This window comes from Dendrobates tinctorius, unplaced genomic scaffold, assembly GCF_039654945.1.
Source record: "Dendrobates tinctorius isolate UK_male_01 unplaced genomic scaffold, ASM3965494v1 ptg000129l, whole genome shotgun sequence".
NCBI lineage: Eukaryota > Metazoa > Chordata > Amphibia > Anura > Dendrobatidae > Dendrobates > Dendrobates tinctorius.
In genome coordinates this window covers 34,280,001-34,303,710 of record NW_027361797.1, presented here as the reverse complement: position 1 = coordinate 34,303,710, position 23,710 = coordinate 34,280,001, and the positions used below count along the sequence as shown (strand labels likewise).

At 46.7% G+C, this 23,710-nt stretch overlaps 1 protein-coding gene across 2 annotated transcripts in view; it reads left to right on the top strand.

Annotated features, from left to right (window-relative positions):
• Positions 1-23,710, top strand: part of SMG1 (SMG1 nonsense mediated mRNA decay associated PI3K related kinase) — a 203,662-nt gene that overhangs the window by 45,459 nt on the left and 134,493 nt on the right. For both annotated transcript variants that reach the window (XM_073542939.1, XM_073542938.1), the window contains exons 9-19: positions 3,440-3,537; positions 3,856-4,029; positions 5,171-5,395; positions 10,887-10,988; positions 12,770-13,039; positions 14,783-14,913; positions 15,007-15,168; positions 15,458-15,576; positions 15,656-15,743; positions 18,855-18,956; positions 20,076-20,216. In XM_073542939.1, coding sequence (XP_073399040.1) covers positions 3,440-3,537; positions 3,856-4,029; positions 5,171-5,395; positions 10,887-10,988; positions 12,770-13,039; positions 14,783-14,913; positions 15,007-15,168; positions 15,458-15,576; positions 15,656-15,743; positions 18,855-18,956; positions 20,076-20,216 — 1,612 coding nt within the window. The remainder of the gene's footprint in view (positions 1-3,439; positions 3,538-3,855; positions 4,030-5,170; positions 5,396-10,886; positions 10,989-12,769; positions 13,040-14,782; positions 14,914-15,006; positions 15,169-15,457; positions 15,577-15,655; positions 15,744-18,854; positions 18,957-20,075; positions 20,217-23,710) is intronic.

The following is a 23,710-nucleotide window of genomic DNA, read 5'->3' as shown; positions in this document are numbered from 1 at the left end:
CAGGGAGGTTGTATCGTCAGGGTACAAGATAGAGTTCGTCTCTCTTCCACGGGATCGTTTCTTCGAATCCCGTCCTCCAAAAGATCCAGCTTTGATCCCGGGGTTCTTTATGGCCATCGACTCTCTCCTCCGTTCCGGGGTGATTGTGCCCGTTCCAGAATCGGAGCGGTTTACAGGGTTTTATTCAAACCTGTTTGTCGTGCCGAAAAAAGACGGGGCGGTCCGACCCATCTTGGATCTCAAGCTACTCAACAAGAGAGTCCGTCTTCGCCACTTCTGGATGGAGTCGGTTCGCTCGGTAATCGCTTCCATGGGGGAGCAGGGATTCATGTGTTCAATAGACATCCAAGATGCCTATCTACATGTTCCCATATTCTCCGGACATCAGAAGTTCCTGCGTTTTGCGGTTCGCCAGGAACATTACCAGTTCGTCGCGCTGCCCTTCGGTCTCGCCACCGCTCCCAGAGTCTTCACGAAGATCATGGCTGCGTTGATGGCCTTGTTGAGGATCAGAGGTCTCGTTCTTTTTCCGTACCTCGACGATATTCTGATCAAAGCTCCCTCTTTCCAAAAGGCACGCCTAAGTTTGACGATCGTCCTGGACACTCTTTCCGATTTCGAGTGGATCGTCAACAGGAAAAAGTCCTGTCTGGTCCCTACTCAACGTCTTGTGTTTCTGGGCCTACTGTTCGACACTCGTCGGTCAAGGGTCTTTCTCCCACAAGAGAAGATTCTCTCCCTGCAGCAGGCTGTACGATCGCTGCAGACCACATGATTTCCGTCCCTCCGAACAGCTATGAGGGTCCTGGGAAAGATGGTGGCGGCAATAGAGGCAGTTCCCTTTGCCCAATTTCACGCCAGACCTCTCCAACACGCCATTCTGTCGAGGTGGAACAGGTCGGCTCTGTCCTTGGATCGCCCTGTTCGTCTTTCATGCCGGATCAAGCGGTCACTCAACTGGTGGTTGACGTCTCCTCTCATCCTCTTGGGGCGGTCTTTTCTTCCTGTTCACTGGCAGATTGTAACAACGGACGCCAGCCTCCTTGGCTGGGGTGCAGTGTTCCGCAATCACACTGTTCAGGGTCGTTGGTCGACTCAAGAATCTGCCGATCAACGTACTAGAGATACGAGCGATCCATCTGGCTCTCGTCCACTGGGAAAGGCTCCTCAGGTGCCTGCCTGTCTGGATTCAGACAGACAATGCCACAGCGGTGGCATATGTCAACCGCCAAGGAAGGACACGGAGTGTCTCAGCCCTGGCAGAAGTGTCCAAGATCCTTCAGTGGGCAGAGATTTCGGTACCGACAATCTCCGCGGTACACATTCCCGGCGTAGACAACTGGGCCGCCGACTTTCTCAGCCGCGAGGGTCTCGCGGCAGGAGAGTGGTCCCTACATCCGGAGGTATTTCTTCAGCTCTGCAGTCGTTGGGGAACCCCGGGCGTAGATCTGCTAGCTTCTTGCCTCAACAGGAAGGTCCCACAGTTTGTATAGAGAGCTCGAGATCCTCTCGCAGTGGGCGCCGACGCTCTGGCCATTCCTTGGTCACAGTTCGAGCTCCCCTACCTGTTTCCTCCCCTGCCTCTTCTTCCCAAGCTGCTGAAGATCAAAGCAGAAGGAATTCCAGTCATTCTCATCACCCTGAATTGGCCCAGAAGGTCTTGGTTCGCGGACATTGTCAACCTTCTCGCGGACGCCCCCTGGAAGCTTCCAGACAGGGCAGATCTGCTGTCTCAAGGTCCGATTTGCCACCCCAATTCTCGGCCGCTCAATTTAACGGCGTGGCTGTTGAGACCGAGGTTTTGAAACGAGCAGGATTCTCCGGTCGAGTAATTCATACCATGATCCGAGCCAGGAAGCCATCATCTTCCAAAATTTACTACCGTACTTGGAAGGCCTATTTCACTTGGTGTGAGGCCAATAACATCGCGCCTATGTGCTTTTCGCTCCCTTCAGTTCTGGCGTTTCTTCAGGCAGGGCTGGATGCGGGGCTTGCTCTCAGTTCCTTGAAGGGTCAAGTTTCGGCGCTGTCCATTTTATTTCAGAAGACTTTGGCCTCCCGCCCTCAGGTCAAAACCTTTCTTCAGGGCGTGGCTCACACGGCTCCTCCGTATCGAGCGCCCGTGGATCCATGGGATCTTAATCTGGTTCTTGAGGTTCTGCAAGGTTCTCCCTTTGAACCTCTCAGAGAAGTCTCCCTTTCCCTTCTCTCCTGGAAGGTAGCCTTTCTGGTGGCCATCACCTCCATCCGGCGCGTGTCGGAATTGGTGGCTCTTTCCTGCCGCTCTCCTTTCCTGGTTCTTCACCAGGACAAGGTAGTTCTGCCGGCTCCGCCCTCTTTTCTTCCGAAGGTGGTGTCCTCCTTTCACCTCAATGAGGATATTGTTCTGCCGTCCTTCTGTCCGAGTCCATCTCACCCTCGGGAGCGGTCCCTGAACAAGCTGGATCTGGTCAGGGCGATGAGAGTCTATCTGTCTAGGACGTCTTCCTTGCGAAAGACGGACTCTCTTTTCGTCATTCCAGATGGGGCGCGGAAAGGTCACCCGGCTTCCAAAGCTACTGTTGCTCGCTGGATCAGATCGGCAATTTTGGAGGCCTACCGGGTTAAGCATTGAGTGGCCCCTCCGGGGATCAGAGCGCACTCTACCCGGGCAGTGGGTGCTTCCTGGGCGGTACGCCACAGAGCCTCCGCGCTGCAGCTTTGCAAAGCTGCAACCTGGTCTTCGGTTCACACTTTTGTGAAATTCTACAAGGTCCACACCTACGCTTCGGCGGACGCCAGCCTAGGTAGAAGGATCCTGCAGGCAGCGGTGGTGAGTCCACTGGCCTGATGGAAGTTTGTTTCCCACCCCAGGGACTGCTTTGGGACGTCCCATGGTCTCTGTCCCCCAATAAGGCGAACGAGAAAACAGGATTTTTTTGGTTGCTTACCGTAAAATCTGTTTCTCGGAGCCTTCATTGGGGGACACAGCACCTTCCCTTGTTCTACAACTCCTGTTCTTACTTTGGTTGATTTGGTTACAGTTGAGTTGTTTGTTCTGTTCTCAATCTAGTCTGTTACTTCTCCTACTGCTTTCTCACTAACTGAGGAATTCCCTGCCGGTCGGTGGGGTGTACACTGCGGAGGAGGAGCTAACCTTTTTTTTGTGCATAGTGTCAGCCTCCTAGTGGCAGCAGCATACACCCATGGTCTCTGTGTCCCCCAATGAAGGCTCTGAGAAACAGATTTTACGGTAAGCAACCCAAAAATCCTGTTTTTTCTTCAATTCATTACATGTGCCTGGTTATTCTCAGACCGGGCAGCACATAATACTGTAATTTGTCATATAATTTTGTCTTCGCTTACTATTGTCTTTCTTGCTTTACTGTTATTTATTTTTTTGAATTTCCTTAAGCACCTAAAGGTCCTTTAAATTTTTTTTCTTGGCTTATGCTTGCAGGATGGCTACAAAGCCTGGAGCCGTTCTGGGTTGCTGACCTTGCATTTTCCACTACTTTGTTGGGGCAATTTTTGGAAGACATGGAAGCCTATGCCGATGTAAGCAGCTTTATACGGTTTGGTTTAATGGGATATAATGTGGGTTATATTGCAAATGCAGGTTGCTTTATGTTCCTCTTAGGTTTTCTTTCTCCCTATACAATAAGCAGTACTTTGTCCTCCCTGCAGTTTATAATGGCCTAGACACTTTGATCAAACGTGTGGCTGGTACAGCTGTGACATGGGACTCCATTGTCTTATACTGGACTCCTTGACGATTTTTTTTTTTTCTACTTTTGACAAGTATTGGTGCTGCGGCGTTCTTGCTGCCAAATTCCTGATTAATGATTGTGGTGTTAATTTTTCTTCCCTTTTCAGGATCTTGGTAACATTGCCTCTGGTGAATCTGTTGATGAAGACATTCCTCCTCCATCTGTTTCCTTGCCTAAGCTCGCTGCTCTTCTCAGAGTATTCAGTACGGTGGTGCGAAGTATTGGAGAAAGATTCAGTCCAATCAGAGGACCCCCGATAACAGAAGCTTACGTAACAGATGTAAGGGAAAGAAATGGAAATGATAATATTGTGGAAATCATGATTTAGATCACCTACAATTAAGAAACACATCTAAAGTTCACGGGGTGGAAACTAATGCATGTCTGCCACCCTGGGCATGAACTTAAACTTTTAGAGTAGGCCCCCTTGTAAAAGCAGCTATTTGCAGGAAGCCAAACTTTTAGCAATCGGATGATTGCTGTCAACACTATCATGTGAGAAGGGTGACCTCCGATGAGACAGCAACTTTAAATATACTTCTATTGAGCAGCTTTAAACCCATCCCGACATCTGCCGTATATCTATGGTGCGGGCTCAGCAGCTGAGCCTGCACCAAATCCAGCCGATGTCAGCTGTGTTGTTCTAGACTTATACAGCTTATATTTACTTGCATTGCAGTAAATAGACCAAACAGCTAAATGTTGGCATGTTGAAGTCCAATCTTAGAAGAAAAGTCGGTAGTCACTCTGACAGCAGAGTGCCACGGTGTGCACACTGCCACGATTCCTCATACATTTGAGTGGTTACATGCAGACTAGACTCTCATGTGTTTTTACACCGGGTGAGTTTAGTTTACTTGTGACAGCAAGTAATCAAATCGCATACATGTGGTCACATAAGTGCCCCTCTGCACAGGGAATAAAGGGGAATAGTGACAATGTGCGCGTCGCCCACTGTCACGATTCAGCAGTCAGCACACACTGACTGCAGACTTTTGTTCTGAGACCGGACAAGTCATTTAGGGTATGTGCTCACGGTGCGGATTCTTCTGCAGTTCTGCAGCAGATTTGGCCCTGCAGATCTGCAAGTGATGTACAGTACCATTTAAGGCTATGTAAAACAAAAAACGCTGTGCACATGCTGCGGATTTAAAACTGCAGCATGTCACTTCTTTTGTGCAGTTCTGCTGCAGTTTTTCATCTGCTCCATTATAGAAATCCGCACAAAAATTGCACTAAATCTGCAGGTAACACGCAGGTCATTTTACCTGCGGATTTAGCAAAATCTGCGCGGAAAATTCCACAGCAGAATCTGCAACGTGTGCACACACCCTTAATGAGTTTCTTGTATTGGTTGTCATTTACGTGAATTTGGGATCTGGTAATTTGATTTCTTATGGGCATTACATTTTCCTCCTTAGATCTTGTATCGAGTGATGAGATGTGTTACTGCAGCCAACCAGGTTTTCTCTTCAGAGACCGTATTGACAGCTGCCAATGAATGTGTTGGCGTACTACTCGGCAGCCTGGACCCCAACATGGCAATACACTGTGAAATGGTAATCGCATACGGGTTAGATCAGCTGGAGAACTGTCAGACGTCTGGTACTGATTACATTATCTCTGTCCTCAATTTACTAACCCTGGTAAGTGCACTGCATCACGCTTCTCATTAATATTTGGGAAATTGTGAAAAATTGGTGTAGGCTGGTTTGCACTTTGTTCGTGGCATGACCAAAAAACTCACTGTATTTAGTTTTTTGTTTTGATAAATTAAAGAATAGCAAATACCTCCAATTAGAAATGTAGTATAGTTGTTCTGATTGGCTATGTTGCTTGCCCCATGTGCAGTAGTTCAGATATCCAAGGTTACGACCACTCATATAGTGACAGTTGCTAGTGGTCGTAACCATGGGTACCAAAGCTACTGCAATGCCCTGCACATGGGGTAAGCGACAACGGTTATCAGGAGAACTGTACTACATTTCTAATTGGCGATAGGTGTAATAATAGCAAATGCTAAATATTGGGGTAGGATATTGGAGGTAGGACTTCCCCTTTAAAGTAGCACTGTATTGCTCCCTGCCTTTACAGGCCACACTATGTTTTTGCTACCCAGCAATGGGATACCTGCTCCCTCTTTTGCGTCAAGTTGTTTGTAGTACACTGCTTTCACAATGGTTAAAATGTAAATTTGACTTGCTCTGAAAATTAGTCCTGGAGTTAGAGGTCATTGTGGTATATAGAAGGATAACAGGATTTCTCCTACGCCTCATTGGGGGACACAGACAGTGGGTGTTATGCTGCTGGCCACTAGGAGGACACTAAGTAAACCGAAAAAAAGTTAACTCCTCCCCTACAGTATACACCCTCTCGCTGGATGAGACTTCCCCAGTTCTTGCTTAGTGTCTGTAGGAGGCACTTGGGTCTGGTTTCAGACCCCACCGTTGTAATTTTATTTTTGAATTTTCTGTAAATTTTTATTTTTTAATTAACGGAGTGAAGGGGGTGACGGTTCCTTTTATACGGCCTGCTCTCCCCCGAACCAACAACAGGCAAGCATGCAGAGTATACCTCCCCGTACACTTTCCTGCGACGAATGGGGCTGATTCCTCTGACGATGATTCCTTACGGTGGACGGATATGATGGGCAAGCACAACAGAAGCATGGAGACCGGCGGAGGCATTTACCTACAGCGCTCCCGAATGCCCTGAATCAGCCCCATAGCTCTCCATCCCCCTACCTATAGGGTGGATCGATTGAGCATTCCCCTTTAAGAACTCCCCCAGCTCTGCTACATCAGCCCAGGAGGATGAGAAGACCTGCGAGGATGGCCCCGGAGAGCGCGGCCGGCCTGAGCACTGGAGTAGAGGTATGGGGTCGGGTCCTGGTCCCCGGGAGAGGTGCTGTCTTTGTCTCAGCAACGGTGCTCCGGCCCTGGCTTTTCCGGCCTACTAGGCCGTAACTTAAAAAGCGCCGCCCACGCTAGCCCCCCCCCCGCTCTCGGCGCTTACCTCGGGTATCCCAAAAATTTAGTCCCCGACTTTACCGGCCTACTAGGCCGCAATTTGAATAGCGCCGCCCCCCACTCCTTGGCAATCCTAGTCTCGGGGGGGGGGGGGGCGTGAAACTTTCCTCAGCCTGCTCTGAAAACAGGCTGTGAGGCGCGCACTCTGCCGGATACTGGATGACACCACAGGGCCACCGCTATTCCTCCCGGGGACACAGGACCGGGGTAAGCTGCATCTGCTCTCAGAACAAAGCTTTAACCCCTTCCCGGCATATTCCCTGCAGCTGCGGACCAGACTTTGCCTTTAACCCTTTCAGGAGCACTATGTCTCAATCTAAGGAGGCTAAACGGGCTGCTAAGAAGCACACTGCGTTTTTTACTGTGTGTACCACTTGCAAGACTGCTTTGCCCAGTCCCCAGACTAATCCGTTATGCACGGACTGCGACCCAGCCTGCGCTCAAACGCCCCTCGCCGCTGTTGCTGACGGACTTCCTGCGTTTAGTCCACCTGAGTGGGCTGCGTCCCTGTCACGGTCGGTGGAGTCATTGTCTCAGGCCATAGACTCCCTCCGGGAAACCTCTTTAAGTCAGAAAGCGTCTTTACCGCCCGAGCAGGGCTCTGGCGACGGCGGGGAACCGTCCACCAGCAGGGGCCGTACTCGCTCAAGGGATGGTCAGGCTAGAAAGCGGACCCATGATGCGCCCCCTAGTCACGCTTGCGCTTCAGCACCGGCGACTTCTGTCTCTCGGTCTCCCTATCCTATTGTTCGCAGCGACTCTGAAATCAAATCTGACACGTCAGCCCCTCAGAATCCTCCAACTGACCAAGAGTCGCTTGATTTTCTTATAGAATCAGTCAACAGGATTCTGGAGTTGGATGAGGAAAATATTCCCGCTCCAGCACACGCTATCTCATTTAAGAGGACCAAACGTGTACGCAGGTTATTTGCCAGCCATCCGGAGTTTAAGGGCATTGTCCAGAAACATAGGGATCGGCCACATAAGTGGTTCACAGGGCAAAAGTCTACTGAGACTAAAAACCATTTTGCTCCAGACCTATTAAAGGATTGGTTACAGTCCCCTTCGGTGGACCCTCCTGTATCGCGTCTTGCTTCTAATATGCTCCTATCCGTCTCGGAGCTCCTCAGTCAGAAACCCCTCCGATCATCAAATTGACTACATTGCCCGCTCAGTTTTTGAGGCTTCAGGAGCGGCGCTTTTTCCAATGGCCGCTTGTGCAGAAGTCTTAATTACTGCTTTCCAGGGTACCTCTGGAGGCAACCAGGGTCGCCAGGCAGATAATTCACGCAGCGGACTTTGTAGTGGACGTTTCTTTAGATGCCGCCAATTGCGCTGCTCAAACTGCGGCTATTGCGATCTCCATTAGAAGAGCCCTATGGCTCTGCGACTGGTGGGCGGATGCCACATCTAAAAGATCGTTGACTTCCCTGTCCTATCAGACTGGTCGTCTTTTTGGAGAGAAACTGGACCAGCTCATTTCTGATACTACCAGGGGAAAGAGTAAATTCCTTCCTCAACAAATGGCTGTTCGGCCGTTTCGGAGGCAATAGCCGACGCTTTTTTGACCTTTTCGCAACAATTCCGGTTGGTCCTCCACTACCTTCTCTTCCGGATCAAGTCGGTCCCTGCGCGGAGACAGAGGCTCCCAGGTCTCATACAGACCTAACCGCTCTTGGAATCCCAGGCCATGGGCATCTGGATCTAGGGGAGCCAGATCCCATAGATCTTCTACACAATGACTTGTGGTATCCGGCGGACACCGACAAAGTAGGCGGTCGTCTACTTTCCTTCAGTCACACTTGGCTCTCGGTCGTCCACGACAAGTGGGTCAGGGAGCTGGTGTCCTTCGGATACAAGATAGAATTTTCCCGTCTCCCATGAGGGGATCCGCCCAGCCAGGACAGGAACCCTACTGAAGATAAAAGGGGCAGTACCTCTCCCTCGCTTCAGTTGGGTTTCCTGTCCTGACAGGGACCCGTGTGCTGAAGACGGCGTGTAAAGATGTCTGTACCTGCCCACCCCCGTGCCAGCATGGAAGATCAGGCAGAGCCTTGCGCTGGGCGTCGGGGGTGGAAGCGCCGTCTGCGGGTCCCCCGGGGGCTCAGCTTGCGAGCGGGCGTCAGCGCAAAACGGTCAGGGGTCCAGGGGCTCTTCCGTGGCTGCCGCGCCGCCCTCTCCCCTCTGCCGATGTCCAGGAGCCCCAGGAGGGGAGGCCGCTCCCGGGTCGCGCCCCTCTGACGTCACGCGCAAGGCACACAGGGAATGGGCTTGCCCGTGTGACGTAGGGGGCGGCGCCCATGGGAAAAACGCTGGCTGGCAAAAGATCATCCTGGCGGCGTGGCAGGAGGGGTGAGGGGCTGTGAATGGGCACCAGAGGAGGCTTGAGAGTGCAGTGGATCCCTCTCGGGAAGAAGGATGACCACAGAAGACGCACTCATGCCCAAAACTTGCCATCCAAAACTGTACAGGGTGTTTAGAGCGATGGCCAGACTTCACTGGCCTGAGCAAAGAACGGAGCCTTGATGAGGATGTCATCGAGGTACGGGATGAGCACTAGGCTTCTGATCCACAGAATGGCCATTAACGCTGCCATGGTTTTTGTGAAAACTCGAGGAGCGGTGGTGAGCCAGAACAGCAGGGTGACAAATTGAAAATGGTCTTGCTGCACCGCAAAATGCAGGAATCTTTCATAGACGTCCAAGCTTCTTGGGGATGTGGGACATCCTTAACTCCTGACACCGACAGGCTCTGGTGGGCGAGTGAGCAGGAGACAGGGTCAGGACCGAAGATCGTATCACCTAAACTTTACTCCATGTTAGGGTTGGGGTCCTGCCGACTAGACATAGTACGGTGTTTACTGCCAACTCATATTCTATGTCTTTACGTGGGAGTACAGTAATGACTGTTCGCACTGTATCTTTCTAGAGGTGGGGAAAAGGTCCATCTGAAAAAGAGACTTTACTGTAAAACGCCAAAAACCGAGGTAGATATGGGACTAGTAAGACTCATATCCTCCTCCTACTGACACAAACCTAAAACTGATTTAACCTAGTGCCAGTCGGGGGGGTGTATACTGCTGAGGAGGAACTAACTTTTTTCTGCATGGCGTCAGCCTCCTAGTGGCAGCAGCACACTCCCCATGGTTCCTGTGTCCCCCAATGAGGCAATAAAGAAATGTCTCTTATTTTTCAATGATCATAATGGCTACTAATCACTGACCTATTTAGTGATCATGTAAGCATGTTTGGAATTGCTTAGACTTGAAACTTAATGTTGTATAGTTGAAAAATTATAAATCTCAGAATCTAAAAAGACACCTTTCCTTAAATACCGTATTTTTCAAATTATAAGACGCACATTTTTTCCCCAAAATTTTGGGGGGAAAATGGGGGTGTGACTTATAATGTGAATATACCTTACCGGCCGCTGTGGAGCAGGGTCCCAGGGTCGCTGCTGGAGGAGGCAAGAGTAGCTCGTTGCCGCAGACTGGGATGAGGGAGTGCTCCAATGTGCGCCGCTGCGGTGCTCTGTTGTGCGGGGAGGCTCCGTCGGCATTTTGTGAAAGCCCTGAACCTCCCTGCATATCCATTACTGCGATGTGGTGGTCTCCGGGAAAATGGCCGCCGGGAGCGACGCATGCTCAGATTGAGACCTCGGGAGACCAGAGATCTCCTTACCAAGATCTCAATCTGAGCATGCGCCACCCCCGGCAGCCATTTTCCCGGAGGCCACCGCATCGCAGTAATGGATGTGCGGGAGTCTCCAGGCTTTCACAAAATGCCATCTGAGCCCCTTGCACCACAGCGCACCGTATCCATTTTCACCTGCAGCGGAACACCCTCTCATCCCAGCCTGTAGCAACGTGCCACTCTTGCCTCCTCCATCAGCGATCCTGGGACCCCCTTCACTGCAGCCACCACCCCCGTTTAGCAATAAGACGCATGGATTATAAGAGGCACCACCATTTTATTTTTTAAAAAAGGGTGTGTTTTTTTCCAGTTTTTTTTTTTTCCTCAAAATTTGGGGTGTGTCTTATAATCCGCAAAATACGATAATTGAAAAAGGTAACGTCATTTTCTACAAGTTCAGTGTTTTATTCTTTCAGATTGTTGAACAGATTAACACGAAATTACCTTCTTCTTTTGTGGAGAAACTCTTCGTACCCACCTCAAAGCTGCTTGCACTAAGATTCCACAAGGAGAAGGAAGTAAGCATTTGTCTGTTTTTGGCCTATAATGTGTGTAAAATTCTAGACATTCAGATTTAATTAAAGGGGTTGAACAAGAATATACTGTGAAACTTTTAGGAATTGCAATCATTTTTCTACAAAGCCTCTTGACATTTCAAGGGCTCAAAAGTTATTGGACAAATTAACTGTCAATTTTTCTCTTAAGCGTGTGCAATGCTGCTCGATGGGCCTGAGATCTGGTGATTGACTCAGCCATGACAGAATATTCTTTGCTTTCGTATGATGTTTTGGATCATTGTCAATCTGTACTGTGAAGCACCATCCAGTCAACCTTGCTGCATTTGGTTGAATCTGAGCAGAAAATATCGCACTGTACACTCCAGAATTCATCTGGCTGCTTCTGTCTTCCGTCACATCATCAATTAACACTAGTGACCCAGTGCCATTGGAAGCCATGTATGCCCCTGTCATCACATTGCCTCCACCATGTTTTACAGAGGATGTGGTGTATTTAGATCATGAACTGTTTCAAGCCTTCTCCATACTTTCTTCTTCCCATCATTTTGGTACAGGTTGATCTTAGTTTCATCTGTCCAAAGAATGATTTTCCAGAATTGGTTGGCTTCTTTAGATGTTTTTTTGCCAAAGTCAAATTTGACCTTTCTATTTTTAAGGCTGATTTAATGTTTGTACCTTGTGGTTAACCCCCTCTGTATTTGCTCTCATGAAGTCTTCTCTTTATGACAGACGTAGATCCTAAAACTACTACTTCCTGGAGAGTGTTCTTCACTCACGTGAATGTTATGATGGGGTTTTTATTCACCATGGGAAGGATTCTGCGATCATCCAGCTCTGTTGTCTTCTGTGATCGTCCAGGCCTTTTTGAGTATCCAAGTTCACCAGTGTGCCCTTTTGATCTTTGTAGAATGTACCAAACTGTTGATTTGGCCACTCCTAACATTTCTGTTATCTGATGGATTTCTTCTTTTTCTTAGCCTAGTGATCGTCTGTTTCTCTTCCATTGAAGGGTTACCTATACCTCCTGTTGTGGGTTCACAGAATCTGCTTCCAAATGCCACACCTGGAGTCAGCTTCAAATCTTTTACCTGCTTAATTGATGATGGATTGATGAGGGATTAGCCCATTAAAGAGCTTTTGAGATAATTGTCCAATTACCTTTGGTCCCTTTAAAAGGAGGCAGCTACATATTAAAAAGCTGCCATTTCTAAACCCTTCCTCCCATATAGGATGTGAATACCCTCATATTAAAGATGTTTGCACTTTAAGCAAATATTGGTGATATTACTGTTGATAACTTTATCTTGAATATGTTTTGGTAAACAGCTTAATGCCAAAACTGGTCACTGTCTAAATGTTTCTTGACCAAACTGTGTGTATATGTACAATGAGGAAATAAGTATTTGATACGCTGACGATTTTCCAAGTTTTACCACCTGCAAAGAATGGAGAGGTATGTCATTTTTATCAGTGGTACACTTCAACTGTGAGACAGAATCATAAAAACAAATCCAGTAAATCACATTGTATGATTTTTTTTTTTTTATTTTTTTTTTTTTTTAGAATTAATTTTGATTTTATTGCATGAAATAAGTGTAAGCAGTAAGAAGTGTATCAAATACTTATTTTCCCCACTGGATATATGTGAGTATATTATTCCCATTTGATTCCAATTTATATTGTTTGCCGTCTGGTTACAGAGTCTAGCAATAGATGTTATGTTTTCCAAAAATGTAGCTTTGATAAAATGGATAGCATATATTTTATATAATTTCTTTTAGGTAATTGGTGCAGCCAATGCCCTGTACCAAGCAGTATTGACCCTGAAGAACATTCCAGTTTTGGAGACGGCATATAAACTGATATTAGGAGAAATTACATGCGCTATAAACAGTCTTTTGGGTTTTTTGCAACTAGCCGAAGCCTGTACCGAAATACAGCATGAAACCTTTAAGAACCATACGTTCTCAGTGGACAGTGCAAAGTTTGTTGCTGTATTTGACTTGAATGTTCTTACGACAATTGGAAATGCAAAAAATTCACTGATTGGGGTAAGCTATATAATGCATATTGTATATAGTGTTGTAGAAATGTACTATATATGACTTGTCCCATTCAAGTTATGCATGTAACTATTTTCATAGTTTTGGTTTTATGTATGTATGTGGCTCAGAGTTTAGAATTTCTGGCATGGATTTGCAGGGTGAGCCGCTAGGGGTCGGTATGAAGATTGGCCCCATACAATTTGACTAATCTGCTTGTGGTTATCTGCTGCAGTTTTCACACGCAAACTGCTTTAGAGGCTGTTCACACCACATTTTTTTCCATCCAGCAGTTAGAGAGGTTACCACTACTTTATCATTGATGACCTTACCCTGAAGATAAATCATGAATGACTGATCGGTCGGGGTACCTCAGCCGGCACCTCCCCTGTTGTCAGTATCGGCGTCCTGAACTGCTCAATTGCGGAGCTGCTCCGCCCTCTAATAGTGGCCGCGGCAGGGTACTGCACAGCCTCCTATCGATTTGAGTAAGGGACGGATGTGCAGTACCCTGCCGTGACCACTATCAGAAGACGGAGCAGCTCTGCAACTGAGACGTTCTGGCCGTCAACAGACAACAGCTGACTGGCGGGGTGTCAAACCACAATCGATCAAATATTGATGACCTATCTTCAGGAAAGGTCATCAATGATAAAGTAGTGGACAACGTCTGTAAGCAGCATGGACAAATGACACAGGGTGTTAGTTGGGAGAGAAGGGTAAACTCAGTCGTGTACCATAGTCGCAGAGCCGAGGAGCTCAGGAAGTTCAGAGACAGAACAGGCCCAGCAAAATAGTAGGGCGGAGGAGTTGACTCAGTGTTTAAGCAACAATGTCTAATATGCTGAACTGCTCCAAGCACAGTGGCAGCAAGACTTGGTATGTAGCAGGACATGTGACAGAACTGGCCTAGGGGTCTAGCAGAGCTTGCTTCTCATGAGGTCCAAAGGCAGAAGCAGCATGGACACCAAATACTTGAGCCAATCTGTGATACCCAAGAGTGATGTCACTGAAGTTAGCCGACGAACCCGGTGGCAGCAAGTGCTGGAACAAACACGCTGTGTAACGCAGTGTGAACAGATTCTTAAGTGCTTGGACAATTATCCAAACGTTTTTGAAGTCCATGGACAATTTGCATGGCAGCATGGGTTAGGGTGGTTTCACATTAGCGTTTCAGGGCGCAACGATGGCCTGCGCACGGCCGCCGCTAAGCCCCGCCCCTTCCACGCCTACGGGCGAATGACGCTGCATGCGTCCTGCGTCCCCTATCTTTATCACTGGGGACGCAGGCCGTGCGCAGTATGCGTTTGGCGGCGCATGCGTCCTTTTGACGGTGCGCCGACCAGCGCCAAACGCAACCTGTTGCAATTTGTTTGCGGTCGGCGTCAAAAGGACGCATGCGCCGCCAAACGCATACTGCACACTGCCTGCGTCCCCAGTGATAGTGCGCCCGTAGGCGGGGCTTAGCGGCGGCCGTGCGCAGTCCGTCGCTGCGCCCTGAAACGCTAATGTGAAACCACCCTTAGAAAGCCATTTGTCTGTAGGGTTCACCAAAATCTGTTTTTTTTCTTGCTTTTATTAGGCCAGCAATAGTGTCATACCTGCAGGCCCCCGTTATAAGTCATTGGGGTCCATGATGATCCATTTGTACAGAAGCCATGAAACTAATGTGGGCAGAAGCTTAGTAATGCAGGTTGTTCAGGTTGTATGTTTAATTTCCATATTGATGCCACTTTTTTTATGTTCTTCCAGATGTGGGCTCTGTCTCCCACTGTGTTCGCATTACTGAGTAAGACGCTGATGGTCGTACATAAAGAAATAGCCATCCATTATCCAGAAGTCCAGTACTCTGTGCTCTGCACGCTGTATTCTCACTGCACCAGGTATGGCCATGTCTGCACTCTGCAGCTGATTGCTCTGCTGTGGATATTGTTTGTTTTTTTTTCTTGACTTTTACCAATGGTTTCCCTTTGCAGGCATGAGCACTTTATTTCCAGCAGTCTCAGTTCATCATCTCCTTCATTGTTCGATGGAGCAGTGATCAGCACAGTAACCACTGCCACTAAAAAGCATTTCTCTGTTATTCTGAATTTGCTGGGCATGCTGCTGAAGAAAGACGATATTTACCAAGATTCCCGGTAACTTAATTTACCATCAGTGTTATTGTTTATTCTGATTCCATTATTACGGAGATTCCCCACTTTGGCCACGTACGACCCATCCTTGTTCTCATAACGTGACGTGGGTGGGCTGTAATGCCGCACAGTCGATGGCAAGAGTGCCGCTATGTCCTCAGACCGTTATACCTCTGTGTGTAACTGTTGTGTAGTTGCGTCTTTTTCTATACTTTACTTTCTCCTCATGCATACATTTGTTGACATTTATTCTGATCTTTATGTTTTTGTTTTTGTTTTTTTCCCGTTGTAGAAAATTGTTGATGATCTGGGCTGCAGAAGTGGCAGTCCTCATGAAGAAATCTGACACATACACACCGTTATTCTCACTGCCGTCTTTTCACAATTTCTGCAAAGGACTACTCGCAAATAGTAAGGCGAGACTGTTTACTTCTACAAACGTGAATTTTTTTTAATATAATCTATATTGGATGTTTTTACATTTTTTCAGCACTTTTTGAAGATGGGAACATCACCTTACAAGCTTGTAGCAGTCTCCATGTTCTGTCATCTTCACTACCAGAAGACTTACTACAGAGGTATGCTCCTGAACACTGTCGGGGGGGCCCTTCTTTGTCCAGATCTTTGGGGATTTTCGGCACTGATCAGCAAATTATGGCATATCCTAGTGTTGGATAATTTCTTAAAGTGCTTTCGGGCAACTGTAAGGATGACTTGTGATGTGAAGTATTGAAACATCATGGGTTTTTAGGGTACTTCTATTCATGTATTGTTGATTTGTTCTCGATGCTAGCAGGAGCTCTGTTCTATTAGTAGCACTGCATCTGGGAGTTTCTATGTATTCTTTGAATTATGGGGACAACATTTACAGTTCTTGTTTAAAGCATGGTGGAGAGAGGTAAACAGGACCATGGGTATTTTTTCTTCCACTAGGAGACTTCACGCTAGGTGTCAAAATTGGAAATAAGTGTTGGTTCCACCTGTTGTCTGAAGGAGGAAGACACGACCTGTATTAGGTCTTCAATGTTTTTTTTTTTTTTTTTTGTCTTATATGACATGGAAGAACTCCACCTTTTTTCATTCACTCCAGGGAAGATAAACCATTCACTCCACAGTAGTGTACCTCCCTGGAAATGTCACATCTACGATGGCCACCTGTACCCTGAGGCGGCTACCGCAACAGGCTACTGGTGATCCCACAATTGTGAAAGGTCACTGAAGGAGTGACCCTGATGGTGTTGAAACAGTGAGTTGTCCTGGTCATCTTGCACCTCAGAAGACCTCCAATATTGCAGTTCCAGCGACTTTCTGCTCCCAGTAGCAACAAAGTCTACCATGTGGCAAGCCTTCTCTCCCTGCATTCAACACCATATGTACTCGCTTGATTAGGACCTTTTGGATCATCTCAGGAATTGAGCCTTCCCTAATTGTTTAAGTCTCCGAATTTATGATCAATTCATGGAGCACTATTCAGCCCAACTCGCCCATTTTATTTCATTGCCCAAACTGGTGTCTACACCTTTTTTGACATGGTGCTTAAGGAGCCTATCCTCTCCTGACATACTCGTTAACAAGAGGTGTAAGATCTCTTTCCCGAGATCCTTTTTAGTCTACCTGGAACGTTCCCAGGAAACAACCACAGCAGCTGAGGCCACTTCTTCCCTTGCCCAGTCCGAATTCCTAGAGGACCCGTCTTATTGCTTCTGAGTAGGATTCCAAGCTGTTCTCGGCCATAAAGGACTTTATCCAGTGTTGGACACCCTCCATGTCAAAGACCAGTCTCGCACAGAAGCAGTTTCTTTCCGCTGGCAAATCACCTTTCCTAGCTACAGAATTGGGCAATCTTTTTGCCAAAGAATGGAAACATCCAGTTACCAAATGGTCCACACTTTTCTCATTAGATCACCTTATTGCTTGTATATCCACTACCTTGCCTCTTTCTGCTGCGGTGTCCCCCATTGGTCTGCTGGGAAAAAAGATTCTCCCTCTCAAACCTGCCTTTCCCGGCAGCAGTTTCTACTTTTCATTCCTCTGTTCGCATCATCTCGGGTTTACAAGACCTAGACATCTTCACTAAAGTTTATCCTCTTCATGATGTCCTACTGACATCCTACTGGCTTTTCTTGACTGCTGTACTCCTCACAAAAGGAATTTAGAGATTTCTTAAGTCTTTGCTTTGCTTACCCAGAGCCCTAGCTGCTCTCGGACTTCTAGGCGATCTCAGAGGTTTTGCTCCATTTAAGACTCCTCTTTCTGTAGAGGTGGCACAACCTTCTCCCGACCCTCTAACTGCAGGTAAACCTCGTTCAAGCAAAAGCTTTCCTGCCCTGAAGGCCGTGAAGCCTTCCACTTACACATACTCCACCGCGTGAAGATCTTCTCGAGTGAGGGGTCATCTTCTTCTCTCCTCAGAGTTTTGAATTGCTCATGTGAACAACGCCTGGGTCAGTCAGTGAGGGTTTCTCTCTGGTTTAAAAATGTAGTTCACATCTGTGACTCCAAGCAGGTTTTTCACAGTTTGTTTCATTTTGTCCTGTGCGACAGCTCAACCTCACAAGTCTACCTTTTTCCATGACCTCCAGCTCCAAGGAGTCATTGTTCCTATTCTAGCGATGCTCCTCAAACCTACTCGGTCCCCAAGAAGGATGGCTTGGCCAGACCCATTGTGGAATTGAAGAAACGCAACTAATTTGTGCGAGTCTGAAGATTTTGCATGGAATCCATATGGTCTGAAGTTCCATCATTGGAGCCAGAATAATTCTTCCATTGGGTATACATACTTCGACATCTGTCTTGAGTTTTAAGAGACCAATTTTAATGGTTGACAGCCCCAGCTTTGCTTTCTAGCAGATCCATCCTTCCTCTGCAATGGCAGATGGTGCCAACTGATGCCAGTCTTTCGGGCTGCATAGCGGTGTCCAACCATCAAACCACTCAGGGATTTGGTCTCTAGAAGAATTACGTGGCACATGCGTAGATTAAAATCTTCGGTCAGTTACATCTTTTAGAGACGTCATTGAGCTGAGACCTTATACATGTGGTCGCATAGGTTCCATAACCTCGACCTCCCTGACTGGAGGAAGATTTGTTGCTCGGCACATGCAGATGTCCGTGCTACTTTGTGGCATGCCTTATTCATTAATTCATGTCCCTCTTAATGAATTGAGCTCTTTGCATTCTACTTTGCTTCTTCATCAAGACCAGCATGAAAAACACCGTTCTTGATGAATTGGGGCAATTCAATAACCCTTGTTCTGTCTGCACTCCAGAAGTTTTCCATTGTCCCTCCACGCAACATCTCCCCAACGTTCCTTCGGAGTCAGTTGTTGTTGCCTGCAGGTATTTATTCCCCAGGTTCTGGTCATATTGTTTCCTGCTTGCTCCTTGTTACTGAATTTTTTTGTTGGGTTGCTCTCCTACTGCCTTTGGCACCTAAACTGTCCTAAGAAATGCTTTGGGCCACCTGGTGAAGCCAGCCCTCTTTATATTAAAAAAAAAAAAGAAAAAAAAAAAATCAAGCCTCCTAGTTATATAGCTTTATACTTCGGATCCTGTGTTTCCCAATATGTTCAATGAGTAGGTACAAACATAATTTTTATAAAGTTGCCAGTTCCCATTTTATGCGAGGGTTGTTATTTGTCCCTCTAGAAGTCTGGACTAATATAATTTTATATTCCTTTGCTATATAGGTGTGTTGATGTGTGTCGTGTGCAACTTGTATCAAGTGGACCACGAGTCAGACAAGCATTCGGAAAGCTTTTGAAGTCTATTTCTTTAGACATCGTCTTAAGGTATGTTCTACCACTGTGTGTAATAGCTTAATGAAAGAGCCCCAAAATGTTTTTTTTTTTTTTACATCTTTCATTTACATCTCTTTTCTTGCTGGCTATGTAATGCAGGCTTCAGCAAAATTATAGCTTGTCCGTTACACAAAATTCCGACATCTTGCTGAATTCACAGAAGGTTAAAGGGTTGTCTACTTTATATGTTATCCTTTATGGGCCCAGGGTGTGGTAGGAAATAACTGTTCATCTACAGCATTTGGTAATGTGTCCTCCAGCGATTATCTGCAAACAACAATAGTCGGGCACTTCATTCTGTCTGAAACTGAGTGTTCAGGTATCGTGTGAAAGCTGCAGCAGTCCCGTGACGCCCCCTACTGGATGCCGATGTCAGGAGAGGGACTGGCAGGGACACAATTCCAAGTATAGGGCATTGGCACCGCCCTCGTAGATGTGTAAGGTTTTTTAATTTCTTAAAGGGGTTGTCTGGTCAATACCGATAAGTTTGCAGTCACACTGATTGCAGACTTATGAATCCCCCCCCCCCCCCCCCCCCCCCCAGTGCACGCACTGCGCTGCGGAGATTCGCTGGTTTCATACCAGGGACCGGAGGGTATGTATATGTTATACATACCCCTGGCCAGTGGGTGTGGTCTTGCACCATACACTTGTAGGCTGCGCCCACTGGCCGTCCGCGCCATTAGATGGGCTTGCGGCCTCAATCTATACAAGTGTATGGAGAGCAAGGCTGTGCCCACTGGCCGGGGTATGTATAACGCATACATACTCTCCTATCCCGGGTCTGAAACTGGCAAATCCCCGCAGTGTTGTGCTGGGTTGATTCTTAAGTCTGCAGTCAAACAGAGTAACTGCAGACTTGTCAATTTTGACCGGACAAGCCCTTTAAGCCGAGCTGGGCTAATCAAGGTTTACTTATAAACTAGTGGATAAGCCCTTTAAAGATAACAATACTAGATAGTTTGGGTAAGGCTCTGTTCACACTTTCGTTAGTATTTATAATGACAAGAATTCCACAGTCTTGCGCTATTCCTGCCGTTAAATGTCAGACCCTCTTCTGCTTGAAAACTGATATTAACTAATTTTGCATTTTGTTTTCTGTCTTAAAAGTAATACAAGTCACACCGAAACGCAGGAAATCTCCTCTGCAGTACGAAGCCACATGAGCAAATCTCCCAGCAACACTTTACATCCGCAGGATTTTTCCGATGTCCTCAGCTTTATACTGTATGGGAACTTGCATAGATCAGGGTAAGGCCATGCGGATAGATCTAGCACTAGGCTGATCTCTATTTCACTTGCTCACTTCACTATAACAATTTCATATAGGGCCAGATTTGCTTTCACAGTGAAATTGTCAAGGGGAAGTGATGAATTCAGGTACAGTACTGTGCAAAAGTTTTAGGCAGGTGTGGAAAGAATGCTTTAAAAAAAAAACAGGATTTTTAGGTTTCTTACCGTAAAATCTGTTTCTCTGAGCCTTCATTGGGGGACACAGAAACCATGGGGTGTATGCTGCTGCCTCTAGGAGGCTGACACTATATGCAGAAAAAAAAGTTAGCTCCTCCTCCGCAGTGTACCCCCAACCGACAGGAAGAAGGATGTTCAGTTAGTGAGAAAAGCAGTAGGAGATGCAATCTGTAAACGATATAAAAAACCACAAACACAAATCCACACTAACAATATTATACAGTAAACCAAGCTGTTCAACTTGGGAGGGTGCTGTGTCCCCCAATGAAGGCTCAGAGAAACAGATTTTACGGTAAGCAACTAAAAATCCTGTTTTCTCTATTGCTTCATTGGGGGACACAGAAACCATGGGACATCCCAAAGCAAGTGGCACTTGCTGAAGCTAGGCATGGGCTTTGAAAACCTTATGGACCTGTGGATGACACACCATCGCACTGCAAACGTGCCCGGCGAAGGCCCCAAGAGTACCGTCAGGAGGACACACACTGTTCGGGCAGAGTGCGTCGTACTCAAGATCGCAGTCCTTCCTGAGCCGGCAACCCTACTAATGCCGACCAGTTTCCTCGAACAGAACTCTAACCTGAAGGCCAGAGGAACTCTACACTTCAAGCCTGAGCTTGAGAAGTACCGTTGCCGTGGCCACATAGCCTGATGAGAGGGCGTCACGAAGGAAAAGTCCGAGGCGGTTGAAGGGAAGGGAATTCAGAATGACGGAGAGTTGACCGTTGATCCACAGGAAGTGCACCACAGCTGCTACAGACTCTGTAAGACCCCAGGAGTGGTTGAGAGTCTGAAAGAGAAAGATACCAACTAAAAAGGGAAATGAACCTGTTCGTTGCCGAAGCAGACATCGCCAAAGCCGTGAAGAATCAGGACCTGGATAAGAGCTTCAGTGAACAAGGAAAAAAATCATGCGATTCACAGAAGGTAAACGTTGAACGAAGAGATTTCCTTCCTGGAAAAAACAAAGATGGACTCAAACCTAGATCCCCAAAAGTCATGCTGAGGAAGAAGTACTGAAGAACAATGAGGCTGAGCCTGAGGAAGGGGAGCGCTTGTCCTTCCTGTGAGCTCTTAATAATTTGGCCTATTGGAGCCACACGGAAGGAACGGAAAGTTGGTGAGGGACCTCATTGGGCATAATTTCACTCGTGAAACAGAAAGCCAAATGGACCCGTAGATGGGAACGATTTAGGCGAAAATCCATGTCTCCCTACAAGAAGAATTTTTGGACAGTAAGGACGGTCAAAACTTCCGAACGGTTTCCAGAAGGAATGCTCTGAGCCAGTGGCGTAGCAGCTGTTTGTGGCGCCCGGGGCGGTCGAAAAATTTGCCGCCCCTTTGGTCGTTGATAATCCGGAAGCATCCGAAGAGCCCACACTACACTCAAAGATCTAATTTTTAGTCTGCTACTAACTCTGCTGTTATTATTTCTACATTTCTATACTTTCATCTTCTTGCAGTTCTCTCTCTATCTATCTATATATATATATATATATATATATATATATATATATACACACACTCACTGGCCACTTTATTAGGTACACCTGTCCAACTGTGTGTTAAGACTTAATTTCTAATCAGCCAATCACATGGCGGCAACTCAGTGCATTTAGGCATGTAGACATGGTCAAGACAATCTCCTGCAGTTCAAACCGAGCATCAGTATGGGGAAGAAAGGTGATTTGAGTGCCTTTGAACGTGGCATGATTGTTGGTGCCAGAAGGGCTGGTCTGAGTATTTCAGAAACTGCTGATCTACTGGGATTTTCACGCACAACCATCTCTAGGGTTTACAGAGAATGGTCCGAAAAAGAAAAAAAATCCAGTGAGCGGCAGTTCTGTGGCCGGCAATGCCTTGTTGATGCCAGAGGTCAGAGGAGAATGGGCATACTGGTTCGAGCTGATAGAAAGGCAACAGTGACTCAAATTGCCACCCGTTACAACCAAGGTAGGCAGAAGAGCATCTCTGAACGCACAGTGCGTCGAACTTTGAGGCAGATGGGCTACAGCAGCAGAAGACCACACTGGGTACCACTCCTCTCAGCTAAGAACAGGAAACTGAGGCTACAATTTGCACAAGCTCATCGAAATTGGACAGTAGAAGATTGGAAAAACGTTGCCTGGTCTGATGAGTCTCGATTTCTGCTGCGACATTCGGATGGTAGGGTCAGAATTTGGCGTAAACAACATGAAAGCATGGATCCATCCTGCCTTGTATCAACGGTTCAGGCTGGTGGTGGTGGTGTCATGGTGTGGGGAATTTTTTCTTGGCACTCTTTGGGCCCCTTGGTACCAATTGAGCATCGTTGCAACGCCACAGCCTACCTGAGTATTGTTGCTGACCATGTCCATCCCTTTATGACCACAATGTACCCAACATCTGATGGCTACTTTCAGCAGGATAATGCGCCATGTCATAAAGCTCGAATCATCTCAGATTGGTTTCTTGAACATGACAATGAGTTCACTGTACTCAAATGGCCTCCTCAGTCACCAGATCTCAATCCAATAGAGCATCTTTGGGATGTGGTGGAACGGGAGATTCGCATCAGGGATGTGCAGCCGACAAATCTGCGCCAACTGTGTGATGCCATCATGTCAATATGGTCCAAAATCTCTGAGGAATGCTTCCAGCACCTTGTTGAATCTCTGCCACGAAGAATTGAGGCAGTTCTGAAGGCAAAAGGGGGTCCAACCCGTTACTAGCATGGTGTACCTAATAAAGTGGCCAGTGAGTGTGTATATATATATATATATATATATATATATATATATATATATATATATATATATATATATATATATATATATATGTTTGGGCACCCCTATTAATGTTAACCTTTTTTCTTTATAACAATTTTGGTTTTTGCAACAGCTATTTCAGTTTCATATATCTAATAACTGAAGGACTCAGTTATATTTCTGGATTCAAATGAGGTTTATTGTACTAACAGAAAATGTGCAATCTGCATTTAAACAAAATTTGACCGGTGCAAAAGTATGGGCACCCTTAACATTTTCTTGATTTGAACACTCCTAACTACTTTTTACTGACTTCCTGAAGCACTAAATTGGTTTTGTATCCTCATTAAGCTTTGAACTTCATAGCCAGGTGTATCAAATCATGAGAAAAGGTATTTAAAGTGGCCACTTGCAAGTAGTTCTCCTATTAGATTCTCCTATGAAGAGTGGCATCATGGGCTCCTCAAAACAACTCTCAAATGATCTGAAAACAAAGATTATTCAACATAGCTTTTCAGGGGAAGGATA